A 17,928-nucleotide genomic window follows, 5' to 3' on the forward strand; every position below is an offset into this window, starting at 1 on the left:
TTTTAACAGTACATCAAATCTCCTTCAGTCAGACACTGTCATCTGCACATTTCACTGAATCATCTGAAAATTTATCACATTTTTGAATGTTGTCACTGTGAGAAAGTCAGATTCAGGAGTCATCAATAACTTAGAGGAAAATAAACTTTATTACAAAGTGAATGTCAATTCAGAGATGATTCTTATTTTCATGGTGCTTCCAGGCTGACGTGACAGAATTTTGAATATCTGGAACAAAAAGCCCTTTAGCAGTTTGAAGTTTGATGGAATTCTTCAGGGGTTTCTGGGGCAGAAAATCAGAAACACACTGCTGAGGGGTTAAAGAGGAAGATCACACAAAATGTAAATTTTAGGAACAACGTTTGCCTGTTTCCCTGTTGTCCCAGGTCCTTCGGCTGATTTCCACCAAACGTGGTGTGTGGATGAAGGTCAACCCTGTAACTGACTTTAATGGGATCATTGTGGCAAAAGTCAAGGTCACTGGTGTCAAGGAATTTGAGATTTAGTGTGATTTGGACCAATCTTGACTCACATACATTATGTAGATTGATTTGGGAATTGTCCTGGAAAGGTAAACAAAAGGTCAGTCATTCATGTGAAGGTCAAGTTCCTTGGGTCAAGAAATTTATTTTCAGTCCAATTTGGACAAAACTACACATATGTAGTTGAATTTTGGAACTGCTCTGGATAAGTCAACCAAAGGTCAATCATTAATATGAAGGTCAAGGTCATTTGACCAAAGGTCAAATTTCCACCAGGCAATGACTCGTGTTGCTGACCATGAAACTGTATACTAAATCAGCCAACCCCCCCATCCTAACTGATGCTACACATAACCTAGCTATCTATCATAGCCGTTAACGTCTTCATAGCATCGGCTACTGTTGCCTGATGCTGTTGTAATATTTCCAGTAGGGTTAAGTTTGACTATATATGATTACATATGACTTATTGTTTATGCTTTGATAAAAACATCTAAAATTTCCTGAACTTTGATGGGCAATAACTCAAAATGACCACACATTAGCCTATTTTACCTCTCAGCCGCTAATATAACTTCCATAGCTCAAAAAAAATCTCTTTTTCTGATACTCAGTTACAATATATAATCACAGTACATATTAACAACTAAAATGGTAACAAACAAGAGACCAGCTCCAACGAAAATGAACATTAAAAAAAAAAACAGAAAAAAAAAATCTCTGCCAGCAGAGCTAGCATAAGGACGCTGTGTTTATTATATGCACATTAGCCTCGACTGGGTGGCGCCGGTGAGAAGATTCAGAGTCCATAACATTCTTCTCAGGCTTCACTTGACCGATCAGGATGTTCCAAAGAGAAAACCGTTAGCTTAGCAATGATCCTGTCCGCTGCGTGAGCTCGTAACACCTTTCCTACAAAACTGAAATGATTCTTCTCCACGTTTGGAGACTTCTGCAAACATTTAAACAGTCCAGACAGCAGACCTGGATCCAACCACAGATCAGATCTGGACCACAAGATACCTGAGGTTTAAGTGGATCCTGTCAGAACTGGACCAGAGGATAACTGGACCCAGAACAAAGACGCAGTGTGCACTCAGCCAGCAGAACGGAGAGGAAGACGATGACCAACGCTCAAATCAAAGAGCTGGATTCAAGCAGAGGATCATGGGATACCTCTGAACCTCCTCCTCTTTACATCCAGCTGAGGCACCTCAAAGGAGGAGGAGGAAGATGAAAGTGAAGAATCAGCAAAGGAGGCGGGCTGAAGGGGAGGAGCATCACTGTGAACCTGACCACTGCCCGTCGTGTCCGAGTCCTTTTCTCACCCTCGCTCCGCTTCTTTGTCAGCGTCTCTCCTCTCCACCTCCTCCTGTGCATCACCTCCTCCGTCCTCCTGCCGTCTTTGCTCCTCCTCCTCCTCCTGCTGCAGGCTGCTCAGGCGTTCCACCACACAGTGCGCCGTCAGCCGGGCCTCGGGGTCGTGATCCCAGCACTCCGTGACGGTGGAGCAGAAAACACTCATCCCCTGAAGGAGCCAAAACTCACATCAGTTCCATATTTATTATTGCTTTTGTTTTGAGATCATGTTGTGCAGATTTATGTTACTTTGAGATGAAAGAGATTCTTTTATTTTGATTTGAAGTCACAAAAATTAAAAAATTAAAATCATTTAAAAGCAAGACAATGTGAACACTTCTTACAGTCTGCATATTTGGATTTTGAGCCATTTTCAGAGAAAACATACAGAAAAAAATACAATTACTTATACAACAAGATAATTTCAAAATAATTTCTATTATTTAACTTAATTTATTTTATTCCATTTAAGTTCATTTTTAAGGTGAGCACATGTGTATTTGAACTTGAAAATTTGTCGCCCATCCAGAACCAGAACTGAGCTGGATCTGAAGTGGGATTTGTGATGACATCATGAGTGGGTGTGGCTTATTCTGCCTCAGATCCTCTAAATCCTCTAACTCTGATCCAGGAAGAGAGAACCACATGTTGTTTGGTGAACTTCTGTTCCCTAGTTTATCTTTTTTTTTTTCTTTTTTTTTTTAGCACTTTGCCTAAACATGTAATTATCTGTCCTTCTTCTACCGTTATCTCCCTCTGTGACTCACAAACGCCATCTGCTGGTGTGGAGGAACAGTACATTGGTACAAATGTTATGTACGAGCCACAAATTGACATATTCCGGGAATACGAGCTGAAGATGAGTGATTCTGACCTGGTGTTGGGTCCACGCGGAGGGGATGTCTGGTCGTCCTCGGTCCCTCAGAACCAGGTCTCTCATACTGTCCACACAGGGCTGCTCACAAACCTTTGAGCCAAAAGCTGGCTCGTAGCTCTTCACCTCTGCACCAACACACAAGTTATTATGTTGACAGTTATTAGTATTTACACACATTTTACTAACTTTTTCTCTCGTTTGAGTTCAAAGGTGTCCAAGTTCACTCCCACTTCTACATATTTATACCGTGTTCCTGTGTCGTCTATGTGTGTAGGTCATCTGGCCCAAAGTTGAGCAGGTTTGGGATTCAGAGGTTTGTAACGAAACACTTTCACATCCAGCAACACTCACAAATCAACCTTTCAGTTAATGAGCAACTCTACCTCAGCTCTAGCAAGAATTAGTGCATTGTTAAAAGTTGGGTCCATTGGCTGCCCTTGACTGGTTGTGTGCTGAACATGATATTTAACAGCCCCAAATGTTTGTTTGAGGCATCCAATGAGGTATGTCTCCACTTCTTCATTATTCCCCAAATTATTATCTCCATAGAGCAGTATGGTATCCACTTTGGTCATGTTAAGGAAGAACTATACAGGGTCTGACGACCATTGGGTGGTACTTATCCCTGGATACATAGGGGGAAGCACATAAGTGTCTAAGACTCCACCTAGACAGGAGTCAGGACACAACTCCATCACAGGTTTATTAACGATTAATTAGTACGTTAACTAAGCTAAGCTTGTCCAGTTTTAGTGTTCAGTCAAATCAGTCTGGATATAAATTCTGAAGAGAAGTGTAATTTCTCTTTCCCCATGATGTGTGGGGTCAGTAGATGAAATGTTCCCCAAAATTAGCCCTCTGGGGTCCAAGAGTATTTTCTCAATTTTACTACACTTTTAGTAATACCCATTTTAAAGTACGTTTTTTGAGTATAGTGCCCAATTTTTGTATATCAAAATGTTCAGAACAATCTCAGCTTTTAGAATCTGTGTGTTGTGTGGACCGCTGAAGAGGAGGTACTGCTGGCCCACCACCAGAGGGCGCCCTGCCTGAGCGATCAGGCAGGGCGCAATCAGCAATCAGGTAAGCTGTTTGACACTACACCTTACATTGCTACATTCAGGTATTCTTACAGACGGTGAAAATTTACATTATTTGTTTTTATTCCACATAAGCAAACAAACAGAACTTAACTATTTATTCTCCTTTTACCTGTGCCCACTACTGCCCCCAGGTGTCCACAACTAAAAACTGTTGGAAATAAACCAAAATAATAAAGACCTGCTATTATGTAAAGCAATTAACTAAACAAATAACTAGCAAAAGTGTAATTTTTACTAATTAGAGCAATACAATTTCCGGGCGATTTTTGTCTTGAGTTAGATGTGCGAAGGGTGCCGTTGCTTACAAACAAAAAGGTCGATCCGATGGTCAAAATGTTCAGGATTTTTGTCAGACACAGGTGACAACCCTACTTCGAGGTGAGGCACGCGCCTGGGCTACGGCGCTCTGGGAGCAGAATGCACGGCTCCTAATGATATATACTGAGTTTGTGAGGGAGTTCAGACTGGTGTTCGATCACCCACATAGAGGCGAGACCGCTTTGAGTGTGCTGCTGTCTATGAGACAGGGGCGTCGGAGTGCAGCCGAATATGCAGTCGCCTTCCGAATCGCGGCAGCAAGGGCCGGCTGGAATACTGTTGCACTCCGTGCCGCCTTTGTAAATGGACTGTCTCTGGTCCTTAAGGAGCACCTGGTGGCTAAGGATGAGCCGCAGGATTTAGACGGCCTTATCGACCTGGTAGTACGGTTAGACAACCGATTAGCAGAATGTCGACAGGAGCGGGGTGAAGGGCGTGGTCAGGCACGAGCTGTCCCTCTTCCTTCCGGGTCCGAAAGGGAGTCGTCTTCCCCACGCTCCACAGCCAGAGGGCTCCGTGTGGCAACAGCTCCCCCTGCTGACGTTGTTAGGGAAACGAGCAGGGCCAAAATTAGATCAGATGACAGATTGAGGAGGCTGGCCCATGGGGAGTGTTTTCTCTGCAGCTCAAAAGAGCATATACAGAAAAACTGCCACAAACGGCCAAAACGACAACACTCGCCCTTAGAGACTAGGCTAAGGGTGGGTCATAATACGCATGAGGGGTGCGCACGTAAATCTGCACAACTCCCAGTTACGATCCTGAGTGGGGATCTAACCCTTCACGCGCCAGCACTGGTGGACACGGGGTCGGAAGGGAATCTGCTGGACAGCAGATGGGCAAAGGAAGTGGGGCTCCCTCTAGTGGCCCTTCCTTCACCATTGAAGGTACGGGCACTAGATGGCACCCTTCTCCCTTTAATCACACACAAGACACAGCCAGTAACATTGGATGTGTCTGGGAATCTTTGGGAGGAGATTGTGTTTTTTGTAACACCTTCTACCTCCTGCGTTATTTTGGGCTTCCCATGGATGATAAAACACAATCCCCGGATTGATTGGCCGTCTGGGGTTGTGGCTCAGTGAAGCAAAACCTGCCACCGGGAGTGTTTATGATCCTTGGTTCCCCCCGGTATGACCGCTAATGAGTTGGTTAAAGTCCCCCCCAATCTGATGGCAGTGCCTGAGGAGTACCATGATCTTGCTGATGTCTTCAGCAAAGATCTGGCACTCACTCTTCCCCCACACCGTCCGTATGATTGCGCCATTGATTTGATCCCGGGCGTCAAGTACCCGTCCAGCAGGCTGTACAACCTCTCATGTCCAGAGCACGAATCAATGGAGACCTACATCCAGGACTCGTTAGCTGCCGGGCTGATCCGGAACTCCACCTCCCCGATGGGTGCTGGTTTCTTTTTTTGTGGGCAAGAAAGACGGCGGACTCCGTCCATGCATTGATTACAGGGGGCTGAACGAGATCACAGTTCGCAACCGATACCCGTTGCCCCTGTTGGATTCAGTGTTCATGCCCCTGCATGGAGCCAAAATATTTACAAAACTTGATCTTCGTAATGCGTACCACCTGGTTCGGATCCGGAAGGGAGACGAATGGAAGACGGCATTCAACACCCCGTTAGGTCATTTTGAGTACCTGGTTATGCCATTCGGCCTCACAAACACCCCTGCGATGTTCCAAGCATTGGTAAATGACGTCTTGCGGGACTTCCTGCATCGGTTCATCGTCGTATATCTAGACGATATTCTCATCTTCTCCCTGGATCCTGAGACTCATGTCAAGCATGTACGTCAGGTCCTGCAGCGGTTGTTGGCGAACCGGCTGTTTGTGAAGGGCGAGAAGTGCGAGTTCCACCGCACTTCTTTGTCCTTCCTGGGGTTTATAATCTCCTCCAACTCCGTCGCCCCTGATCCGGCCAAGGTTGCGGCGGTGAGAGATTGGCCCCAACCAACAAGCCGTAGGAAACTGCAACAGTTCCTCGGCTTTGCAAATTTCTACAGGAGGTTTATTAAGGATTACAGTCAGGTGGTTAGTCCCTTGACAGCCCTGACCTCCTCCAAAGTCCCCTTCACCTGGTCGGATCGGTGCGAAGCCGCATTTAGGGAGTTGAAACGCCGGTTCTCGACTGCGCCAGTCCTGGTGCAGCCCGATCCTAACCGCCAGTTTATTGTTGAAGTGGATGCCTCTGACTCAGGGATAGGAGCCGTGCTGTCCCAGAGCAGGGAGTCCAAAAAGGTCCTCCACCCCTGTGCCTATTTTTCCCGCAGGTTGACCCCGACTGAGCGAAACTATGACGTGGGCAATCGAGAACTCCTTGGGGTGAAAGAGGCTCTTGAGGAGTGGAGACACCTGTTGGAGGGAGCTGCGGTTCCATTCACAGTTTTCACGGACCATCGGAACGTGGAGTACATCCGGACCGCCAAGTGTCTGAACCCCAGGCAAGCCCGCTGGTCATTGTTCTTCGGGCGTTTTGACTTCCAAATCACCTACCGCCCCGGGACCAAGAACCAAAGATCTGACGCCTTGTCCCGGGTTCACGAAGAGGAAGTCAAAGCCGAGCTGTCAGATCCTACGGAAACCATCATCCCCGAGTCCAATGTCGTGGCCACCCTCACCTGGGACGTGGAGAAGACCGTCCGGGAGGCCCTGGCACGGAACCCGGACCCGGGAACTGGCCCGAAGGACAAGTTATACGTCCCACCAGAAGCCAGAGTTGTGGTCTTGGACTTCTGTCATGGTTCCAAGCTCTCCTGTCACCCAGGGGTGCGAAGGACCGTGGCAGTGGTCCGGCAGCGCTTCTGGTGAGCGTCTATGGAAGCCGACGTCCGGGAGTACGTCCAGGCCTGCACCACCTGCGCCAGGGGAAAAGCTGACCACCAACGGGCACAGGGACTCCTCCAGCTGTTACCTGTGCCTCACCGCCCCTGGTCCCACATCGGCCTGGACTTCGTCACGGGCCTCCCGCCGTCCCAGGGCATGACCACCATCTTCACGATAGTGGACCGGTTCTCCAAGGCGGCCCACTTTGTGGCCCTCCCGAAGCTCCCGACGGCCCAGGAGACAGCAGACCTCCTGGTCCACCATGTCGTACGTCTGCATGGGATTCCATCTGACGTTGTCACCGACCGTGGTCCCCAGTTCTCCTCACAAGTCTGGAAGAGTTTCTGTGGGGAACTGGGGGCCACCGTAAGCCTCTCGTCCGGGTACCATCCCCAGACGAACGGACAGGCAGAGCGGACCAACCAGGATTTGGAGCAGGCTCTCCGCTGCATGACCTCCGTGCACCCGATGGCCTGGAGCAACCATCTGGCCTGGATCGAGTACGCTCACAATAGCCAAGTTTCATCTGCCACTGGCCTCTCCCCATTTGAGGTCTGGTTGGGGTACCAGCCCCCATTGTATCCGCTCATGGAGGGAGAGGTTGGGGTGCCCTCGGTCCAAGCCCACCTCAGGAGGTGCCGTCGGGTGTGGCGTACCGCCCGCTCTGCCCTGCTGAAAGCCCGGATGAGGGCCAAGGCCCATGCAGACCGCCGGCGTTCCCCGGCCCCTGTATACCAGCCCGGGCTGGAGGTTTGGCTATCCACCAAAGACATCCCACTGCAAGTGGAATCCCAAAAACTTAAGGACAGATTTATTGGACCGTTCCCCATGCCTAAAGTCCTCAGTCCAGCCGCAGTGAAGCTGAAGCTACCAGCTTCACTCCGGATCCATCCTGTCTTTCATGTGTCTCGGATTAAGCCCTACCACACTTCACCGCTCTGCACCCCCAGACCAGCGCCGCCTCCTGCCCGGATCATCAACGGAGAGCTGGCATGGGCAGTACGCCGGCTCCTGGACGTCCATCAGAAGGGCCAGGGGTTCCAGTACTTGGTGGACTGGGAGGAATTTGAGATTTAGTGTGATTTGGACCAATCTTGACTCACATACATTATGTAGATTGATTTGGGAATTGTCCTGGAAAGGTAAACAAAAGGTCAGCCATTCATGTGAAGGTCAAGTTCCTTGGGTCAAGAAATTTATTTTCAGTCCAATTTGGACAAAACTACACATATGTAGTTGAATTTTGGAACTGCTCTGGATAAGTCAACCAAAGGTCAATCATTAATATGAAGGTCAAGGGTGCCGTTGCTTACAAACAAAAAGGTCGATCCGATGGTCAAAATGTTCAGGATTTTTGTCAGACACAGGTGACAACCCTACTTCGAGGTGAGGCACGCGCCTGGGCTACGGCGCTCTGGGAGCAGAATGCACGGCTCCTAACGATATATACTGAGTTTGTGAGGGAGTTCAGACTGGTGTTCGATCACCCACATAGAGGCGAGACCGCTTTGAGTGTGCTGCTGTCTATGAGACAGGGGCGTCGGAGTGCAGCCGAATATGCAGTCGCCTTCCGAATCGCGGCAGCGAGGGCCGGCTGGAATACTGTTGCACTCCGCGCCGCCTTTGTAAATGGACTGTCTCTGGTCCTTAAGGAGCACCTGGTGGCTAAGGACGAGCCGCAGGATTTAGACGGCCTTATCGACCTGGTAGTACGGTTAGACAACCGATTAGCAGAATGTCGACAGGAGCGGGGTGAAGGGCGTGGTCAGGCACGAGCCGTCCCTCTTCCTTCCGGGTCCGAAAGGGAGTCGTCTTCCCCACGCTCCACAGCCAGAGGGCTCTGTGTGGCAACAGCTCCCCCTGCTGACGTTGTTAGGGAAACGAGCAGGGCCAAAATTAGATCAGATGACAGATTGAGGAGGCTGGCCCGTGGGGAGTGTTTTCTCTGCAGCTCAAAAGAGCATATACAGAAAAACTGCCACAAACGGCCAAAACGACAACACTCGCCCTTAGAGACTGGGCTAAGGGTGGGTCATAATACGCATGAGGGGTGCGCACGTAAATCTGCACAACTCCCAGTTACGATCCTGAGTGGGGATCTAACCCTTCACGCCCCAGCACTGGTGGACACGGGGTCGGAAGGGAATCTGCTGGACAGCAGATGGGCAAAGGAAGTGGGGCTCCCTCTAGTGGCCCTTCCTTCACCATTGAAGGTACGGGCACTAGATGGCACCCTTCTCCCTTTAATCACACACAAGACACAGCCAGTAACATTGGATGTGTCTGGGAATCATTGGGAGGAGATTGTGTTTTTTGTAACACCTTCTACCTCCTGCGTTATTTTGGGCTTCCCATGGATGATAAAACACAATCCCCGGATTGATTGGCCGTCTGGGGTTGTGGCTCAGTGAAGCAAAACCTGCCACCGGGAGTGTTTATGATCCTTGGTTCCCCCCGGTATGACCGCTAATGAGTTGGTTAAAGTCCCCCCCAATCTGATGGCAGTGCCTGAGGAGTACCATGATCTTGCTGATGTCTTCAGCAAAGATCTGGCACTCACTCTTCCCCCACACCGTCCGTATGATTGCGCCATTGATTTGATCCCGGGCGTCAAGTACCCGTCCAGCAGGCTGTACAACCTCTCATGTCCAGAGCGCGAATCAATGGAGACCTACATCCAGGACTCGTTAGCTGCCGGGCTGATCCGGAACTCCACCTCCCCGATGGGTGCTGGTTTCTTTTTTTGTGGGCAAGAAAGACGGCGGACTCCGTCCATGCATTGATTACAGGGGGCTGAACGAGATTACAGTTCGCAACCGATACCCGTTGCCCCTGTTGGATTCAGTGTTCATGCCCCTGCATGGAGCCAAAATATTTACAAAACTTGATCTTCGTAATGCGTACCACCTGGTTCGGATCCGGAAGGGAGACGAATGGAAGACGGCATTCAACACCCCGTTAGGTCATTTTGAGTACCTGGTTATGCCATTCGGCCTCACAAACGCCCCTGCGATGTTCCAAGCATTGGTAAATGACGTCTTGCGGGACTTCCTGCATCGGTTCATCGTCGTATATCTAGACGATATTCTCATCTTCTCCCTGGATCCTGAGACTCATGTCAAGCATGTACGTCAGGTCCTGCAGCGGTTGTTGGAGAACCGGCTGTTTGTGAAGGGCGAGAAGTGCGAGTTCCACCGCACTTCTTTGTCCTTCCTGGGGTTTATAATCTCCTCCAACTCCGTCGCCCCTGATCCGGCCAAGGTTGCGGCGGTGAGAGATTGGCCCCAACCAACAAGCCGTAGGAAACTGCAACAGTTCCTCGGCTTTGCAAATTTCTACAGGAGGTTTATTAAGGATTACAGTCAGGTGGTTAGTCCCTTGACAGCCCTGACCTCCTCCAAAGTCCCCTTCACCTGGTCGGATCGGTGCGAAGCCGCATTTAGGGAGTTGAAATGCCGGTTCTCGACTGCGCCAGTCCTGGTGCAGCCCGATCCTAACCGCCAGTTTATTGTTGAAGTGGATGCCTCTGACTCAGGGATAGGAGCCGTGCTGTCCCAGAGCAGGGAGTCCGAAAAGGTCCTCCACCCCTGTGCCTATTTTTCCCGCAGGTTGACCCAGACTGAGCGAAACTATGACGTGGGCAATCGAGAACTCCTTGCGGTGAAAGAGGCTCTTGAGGAGTGGAGACACCTGTTGGAGGGAGCTGCGGTTCCATTCACGGTTTTCACGGACCATCGGAACGTGGAGTACATCCGGACCGCCAAGTGTCTGAACCCCAGGCAAGCCCGCTGGTCATTGTTCTTCGGGCGTTTTGACTTCCAAATCACCTACCGCCCCGGGACCAAGAACCAAAGATCTGACGCCTTGTCCCGGGTTCACGAAGAGGAAGTCAAAGCCGAGCTGTCAGATCCTACGGAAACCATCATCCCCGAGTCCAATGTCGTGGCCACCCTCACCTGGGACGTGGAGAAGACCGTCCGGGAGGCTCTGGCACGGAACCCGGACCCGGGAACTGGCCCGAAGGACAAGTTATACGTCCCACCAGAAGCCAGAGTTGTGGTCTTGGACTTCTGTCACGGTTCCAAGCTCTCCTGTCACCCAGGGGTGCGAAGGACCATGGCAGTGGTCCGGCAGCGCTTCTGGTGAGCGTCTATGGAAGCCGACGTCCGGGAGTACGTCCAGGCCTGCACCACCTGCGCCAGGGGAAAAGCTGACCACCAACGGGCACAGGGACTCCTCCAGCTGTTACCTGTGCCTCACCGCCCCTGGTCCCACATTGGCCTGGACTTCGTCACGGGCCTCCCGCCGTCCCAGGGCATGACCACCATCTTCACGATAGTGGACCGGTTCTCCAAGGCGGCCCACTTTGTGGCCCTCCCGAAGCTCCCGACGGCCCAGGAGACAGCAGACCTCCTGGTCCACCATGTCGTACGTCTGCATGGGATTCCATCTGACGTTGTCACCGACCGTGGTCCCCAGTTCTCCTCGCAAGTCTGGAAGAGTTTCTGTGGGGAACTGGGGGCCACCGTAAGCCTCTCGTCCGGGTACCATCCCCAGACGAACGGACAGGCAGAGCGGACCAACCAGGATTTGGAGCAGGCTCTCCGCTGCATGACCTCCGTGCACCCGATGGCCTGGAGCAACCATCTGGCCTGGATCGAGTACGCTCACAATAGCCAAATTTCATCTGCCACTGGCCTCTCCCCATTTGAGGTCTGGTTGGGGTACCAGCCCCCATTGTATCCGCTCATGGAGGGAGAGGTTGGGGTGCCCTCGGTCCAGGCCCACCTCAGGAGGTGCCGTCGGGTGTGGCGTACCGCCCGCTCTGCCCTGCTGAAAGCCCGGATGAGGGCCAAGGCCCATGCAGACCGCCGGCATTTCCCGGCCCCTGTATACCAGCCCGGGCTGGAGGTTTGGCTATCCACCAAAGACATCCCACTGCAAGTGGAATCCCAAAAACTTAAGGACAGATTTATTGGACCGTTCCCCATGCCTAAAGTCCTCAGTCCAGCCGCAGTGAAGCTGAAGCTACCAGCTTCACTCCGGATCCATCCTGTCTTTCATGTGTCTCGGATTAAGCCCTACCACACTTCACCGCTCTGCACCCCCGGACCAGCGCCGCCTCCTGCCCGGATCATCAACGGAGAGCTGGCATGGGCAGTACGCCGGCTCCTGGACGTCCGTCAGAAGGGCCAGGGGTTCCAGTACTTGGTGGACTGGGAGGGGTATGGACCTGAGGAATGCTCCTGGGTGAAGAGGAGCTTCATCCTGGACCCGGCCCTCCTGGCCGACTTCTACACCCAACACCCCGACAAGCCTGGTCGGGCGCCAGGAGGCGCCCGTTGAGGGGGGGGGTCCTGTTGTGTGGGCCGCTGAAGAGGAGGTACTGCTGGTCCACCACCAGAGGGCGCCCTGCCTGAAGTGCGGGCTTCAGGCACGAGAGGGTGCCGGAGCAACCGGGAGTGACAGCTGTCACTCATCAACAGCACCAGCTGTCACTCATCATCACCACAGCACCATAAAAGCCGGGCAGCAACTCCACCTCGCTGCCGAGATATCATCTACCGCTTAGGTAAAACTCTCAGCTGTGTCTGTGCTCAACGCACTTCTCATTGTCTTTCTTTGACACCTTTGCAGGAGTACCTGTTATCTTCAGTCAGCTGGGAGCTGGGTTTTGGACGTTGAAGAGTGACGGCCTTCACTCCTCTTTCCAATCCAGAGAAGTAACAGTCGGTCTCTGCACGTTTCTGTGTTTTTGTGTCGGAGGTGGAGATTCTTCCACAGAAGGAACTGTATCAGTGTCTGAGGATTTACTGGGTGTGTATCCACACACCCACCATTAACTGTCTCTGCTTCCTGCCAACAGTACCAGGTCTGACAGCTTGACGGTGGCCACCTGGGGACCCAGGACTTGGCGGCTCCGGTGTTCTTCAGATCCGTTGGCGGTGGAAGTCGTGTGGGGACCCGGCTCTTCTCTGGACAGACAGTCTTCTATCCTCGAGCCTGCCCACATGCCACTTTTCGTATAATTGACTGTCATTCTCAAACTGCATTTGTCTGTATTCCGTTGTGCACAATTCGCAACATTAAACTGTTATATTTTGGCTATCCATTGTCCGTTCATTTACGCCCCCTGTTGTGGGTCTGTGTCACTACACTTTCACAACACTGTGACCCATATGTGTCTGTAACACTGGGTTCAGTCTTATGCAGCTCAGTCAGGTGCAATCAGGTATCAAACCCATTGACTCTTTGGTGACCAGAAAACCTTCTGTACCAACTAAAAAAAAAAGGTATTTTCAAAGTAGAGAACCAATTAGTAAAGCATGGCCTTGATACCTGATCTAAAGGCGTGTGCAGTGAGACACAGAAACACACTAACAGATCTAACCTCCGACTGCGGCGCAGCGAGAAGCCATCTCCCAGAAAACCAGAGCCATGGAATAAACATCCATCTGTTTAAAAGCCTCAAGGTCCTCTAGGTTCACCCTGGACTCAAGTACCTCTGGAGCCATGTAGCGAGCTGTCCCAACCTGGACAAGATTGTACAACAAATGTCCATATTAAACGTTTTAAAGGTGCCATTTTTGTGTTACAAAGCAAGCAACAGTGGCCTCTAGTGGCGACCAAGTTCCTGTGATCAGTGGTACAGGGTCACCTCTAAATGCCAGTATTTCGTCAACATGCAATCAATCAGTGCCTGTGTCTTTATTTCTTTACGTTATGGACATAATGCGGTTTAGGGTTAGAAGATGCTAAAACAACCTAAAACAGAATGTTCACTGGTCATCACTTCCATCTAATTTCAAAACCGAACATCTGCATTTATGGCATTACTCATGGAAATTTTGGAGACCCACTACTCACTCCATTAATCCTACAAATGCCACTAATTATAGGGGGAAAATTACAATGTAACACAAAAGGTTTCAATAATCAGATACACATCCTGACAATTTTACTGCACCAGAATGTGATAAAGCCCGTACGTACCATATTATGATTAATGCAGCTGTAACACACAAAATGTATTTATTTATTTATTATTTTAAGTGCTCACAAGAGGAAAAAATGCACTCCTTTGGGTTTCTAAATTGTCTTAAAAGTTAATCTAACCGGCTGCACTTTAACAGAAGGCTAACAGTCTGCCTCACATTAACAATGTACTTTATGGAAGATGTTACCGCTTGAGCAAAAATGTCCAAAGTGATAGCGCAGGTTGTTCTTTTTAATCTGTAAATTCAAGAAACTGGTGAGTTTATAAAATTATCTGAAAAAGTATGTTTTCTAGCTAGCTACAGGCTAGCTAGTCATGGCAGCTAGCCACAGTAATTGGGATAGGTTAGCGACTGCACTAGCTGTCTTAGCTGCTAACTAGATTAAAAGTTGGAAACTAATTTGAGGAACAATATATCGGTACTCTTCTGAGTTATTATAGTGTGCCTGTATGAGTAATTATTGAGGGACTTTAAACCTGTGACTTTATACAACTTTCTGTTTTGATGTTTTCCGCTAACAGTTTACCTGTCCACTGTTAGCATAGTCGTCTGCAGTAAGGGAGAGATCCAGGTGTAACGCCAGACCAAAGTCACACAAAGCGCACTCTTTTCTGCTCTTTACTACAATGTTACTGCTCTTCAGGTCCCGATGGGCAACTGGAACCTACAGCAACAAAAGCAACCAGCAAAAACAACAATCAGCTAATTCACCCTACGACTCAAATCTTTTTCATGTTGAGAAATTTACAAAATAATTCTATTAAAATAGTCGATGTGGTACAAAAGACTTAAATAAAACAGGACTAAATGTGCACAACTGAAGGATTATTATATATTAATAATAATTATTATATATCAATAAGTAACATGATACTAATCCATAATAACAAAAAAGAAAAATGCAAAAGCAAAAAAGAAGACAAAAAAGAAAAAAGAAAAATTAACTGCTCTTTCAGATAATTCAACTTGCTTTATAATATAATATAAAAATACATAAAAAGAGAAAAACTTTTCAGCACATCTGGAAACAGATAAAGAACAAAGAAAAAAACAAATCATGGGCAGGAAAATTCAGCACCCCACCGTCTTAAAAATAAAACTGAGCTTATTGTAGAAAGCTGAAAAAATGTGAAGTTTAATCGTGATTTTAAAACTTCAACAGGCAAATTACTCCACAAAGCTGAGCCACAACAAGCAAAGGCGCCACCACCAGCTGACCCTTTCTTAGCGCACAATAAGCCGGGACCCTGAGACCACAGGAAGCGTAAGGCTCAAAACATTCCGTGAGGTAAGGGGCTCCACAGCCAAGATGTCCTTCCTCGTTGACAGGGAGGGTCCACTAGTCCTAGGATACACTGGTCCTAGGATACAATGGTCCCAGGGTCCACTAGTCCTAACCTATTTATATTATTAGATGCAGTATATCTGAGGTTCAAACTGCTTTTAAAGTTGACAAATATATGTCATACTTTCAAATAGCTAACAAACCAGATCCAGTTTTATTCAATTTACAAAAATAAAGCATATGATTCTGTTGACATACACCATTAATCACCTTTAATTATACTGTTATCTTAATTCAGCATAATTTAATGTTTTTTTTTAATGCTTTTTTTTTTGTGACCTATTGCCCACATTTACAGTTTCTTGATGGTACAAGCTGATATCCACACTGATATTCATTGAGAACATCACATTTAACTCTGGGCATCACCCAGTTTACCTCATGTTGGAAAATCTTTATATGTAGGTGTTTTACCTTGGGTATCCCTTTGGGTGTTGTGTCACTGTGGAGATGAGCTAATCCTCTCGCTATGCTGCCCGCCATGGCAACAAGTTCATCCCAGTTGAGTATATTTGCTGTGAGGAAGTCCTGCAAGTTCCCAAGGCTGTGATAGGCCAAAACCAGCCAGTACTTCCTGAGGCCGTGGCCGTGGCCAGGTGAGCCTCGTTCTTCAGCAGCGAGGAATCGAACTATGTTATCATGTTCCAGTTTTGGATCAGAGAAGATGGAGCACTCGTTTCTCCACGAGGCGTACTCCTCAGCTGGAAACACCTTCACCGCCACTGCTTCGTAAGTGCTAACGCCTTCTGTCTCGTCCTGCAGGAGATGTGCCCTCCAGACTTCTGCAAAGCGCCCCTTACCCACCAGGTTTTCCAGTTTGATTGGCAGCAGTTCAGGCAATTCATTCTGCCAGTTGCACATGTCATTGATAATGTCATTTTGGAGCGATGGCAGCTTGGTATGAAGCTTTTCATTCTCACTGCCACATTCTAGCATCCCTCCTCCATGCTCTCCTCTAGGTCCCAAACCTCCACACGGCAGATCCAAAGCCTGGTAGAGCTCCGGGGCACGTTTTCCCGGCCAGTCAGGCCGCGTTGGAGGGCTGGGTTTGCCCGGGCGGCGTGTGCGGTAAAAATAGAAGGCGGCGGTGGCAACTAGAGCCACAAGGACAAGAGGAACCAAACTAACGACCACCACTGGAATCACATCTTTACTTTGGAGCTTGGAGAAACCTGTCACACATAGAGACATGATCGGAGATTATCAACCCTGTCATGCATGTGGTCATTTATCTAAATGTCTAATTAATATACATCCATCCACTCACCATGGACTCCCTTGTCAAAGATGAGCTTGTCGTTGCACTCATGCTCACCCTGGCACCCACAGACCAGCATGACTCCGTCTTCTGCAGGCTGGGGAACCATATGACATTCTCTGGAAGTGAAGTTCAGCAACAGGTTTGGATCTACGCCCTCCAGAGGCAGAGCAGGATTATGACACATTGTCTGCACCGTCATTGTCTCGTTGGTCTTCCTCCTACGGAAACAAAGGCATCAGAAAAGACACCAGCTGTCCTATGAAGAACCAGTGACGCTAAAACCTTTTACTTAACCGAGTCTACTAGACTCGGATTGACTATAATGAGGGAAATCAACTCAATCAATCAACTTTTTTTTTATATAGCGCCAAATCACAACAAACAGTTGCCCCAAGGCGCTCCATATTGTAAGGCAAGGCCATACAATAATTATGAAAAACCCCAACGGTCAAAACGACCCCCTATGAGCAAGCACTTGGCCACAGTGGGAAGGAAAAACTCCCTTTTAACAGGAAGAAACCTCCAGCAGAACCAGGCTCAGGGAGGGGCAGTCTTCTGCTGAGACTGGTTGGGGCTGAGGGAAAAAACCAGGAAAAAGACATGCTGTGAAGGGGGGCAGAGATCGATCACTAATGATTAAATGCAGAGTGATGCATACGGAGCAAAAAGAGAAAGAAACAGTGCATCATGGGAACCCCCCCACAATCTACGTCTAAAGCAGCATAACCAAGGGATGGTCCAGGGTCACCCGATCCAGCCCTAACTATAAGCCTTAGCGAAAAGGAAAGTTTTAAGCCTAATCTTAAAAGTAGAGAGGGTATCTGTCTCCCTGATCTGAATTGGGAGCTGGTTCCACAGGAGAGGAGCCTGAAAGCTGAAGGCTCTGCCTCCCATTCTACTCTTACAAACCCTAGGAACTACAAGTAAGCCCGCAGTCTGAGAGCGAAGTGCTCTAATGGGGTAATATGGTAATACGAGGTCCCTAAGATAAGATGGGACCTGATTATTCAAAACCTTATAAGTAAGAAGAAGAATTTTAAATTCTATTCTAGAATTAACAGGAAGCCAATGAAGAGAGGCCAACACGGGTGAGATATGCTCTCTCCTGCTAGTCCCCGTCAGTACTCTAGCTGCAGCATTCTGAACCAACTGAAGGCTTTTTAGGGAACTTTTAGGACAACCTCATAATAATGAATTACAATAGTCCAGCCTAGAGGAAATAAATGCATGAATTAGTTTTTCAGCATCACTCTGAGACAAGACCTTTCTGATTTTAGAGATATTCAATCAATCAATCAATCAACTTTTTTCTTATATAGCGCCAAATCACAACAAACAGTTGCCCCAAGG

General features: G+C 48.7%; 1 protein-coding gene and 1 long non-coding RNA gene across 2 annotated transcripts in view; both read right to left on the reverse strand.

Annotated features, from left to right (window-relative positions):
• Window positions 1-287: 287 nt before the first annotated feature.
• Window positions 288-1,736, reverse strand: LOC117524838. Its single transcript, XR_004564874.1, has 2 exons — window positions 808-1,736; window positions 288-765 (listed from the first exon to the last, which is right to left on the reverse strand). It is a non-coding gene; the product is annotated as an uncharacterized LOC117524838 (long non-coding RNA).
• Window positions 1,737-1,757: 21 nt separating this feature from the next.
• The window catches only part of tgfbr2l (transforming growth factor beta receptor-like), a 33,573-nt gene continuing 17,402 nt past the window's right edge, over window positions 1,758-17,928 (reverse strand). Inside the window, exons 3-8 of the mRNA XM_034186653.1 lie at window positions 16,585-16,796; window positions 15,732-16,489; window positions 14,499-14,636; window positions 13,366-13,507; window positions 2,716-2,843; window positions 1,758-2,010 (exon numbers count right to left, since the gene is read on the reverse strand). Of these exons, the coding sequence (XP_034042544.1) occupies window positions 1,807-2,010; window positions 2,716-2,843; window positions 13,366-13,507; window positions 14,499-14,636; window positions 15,732-16,489; window positions 16,585-16,796 (1,582 nt within the window). The 3' untranslated portion in view covers window positions 1,758-1,806. The remainder of the gene's footprint in view (window positions 2,011-2,715; window positions 2,844-13,365; window positions 13,508-14,498; window positions 14,637-15,731; window positions 16,490-16,584; window positions 16,797-17,928) is intronic.

Source organism: Thalassophryne amazonica, chromosome 14 (assembly GCF_902500255.1).
Source record: "Thalassophryne amazonica chromosome 14, fThaAma1.1, whole genome shotgun sequence".
Classification (NCBI taxonomy): Eukaryota; Metazoa; Chordata; class Actinopteri; order Batrachoidiformes; family Batrachoididae; genus Thalassophryne; species Thalassophryne amazonica.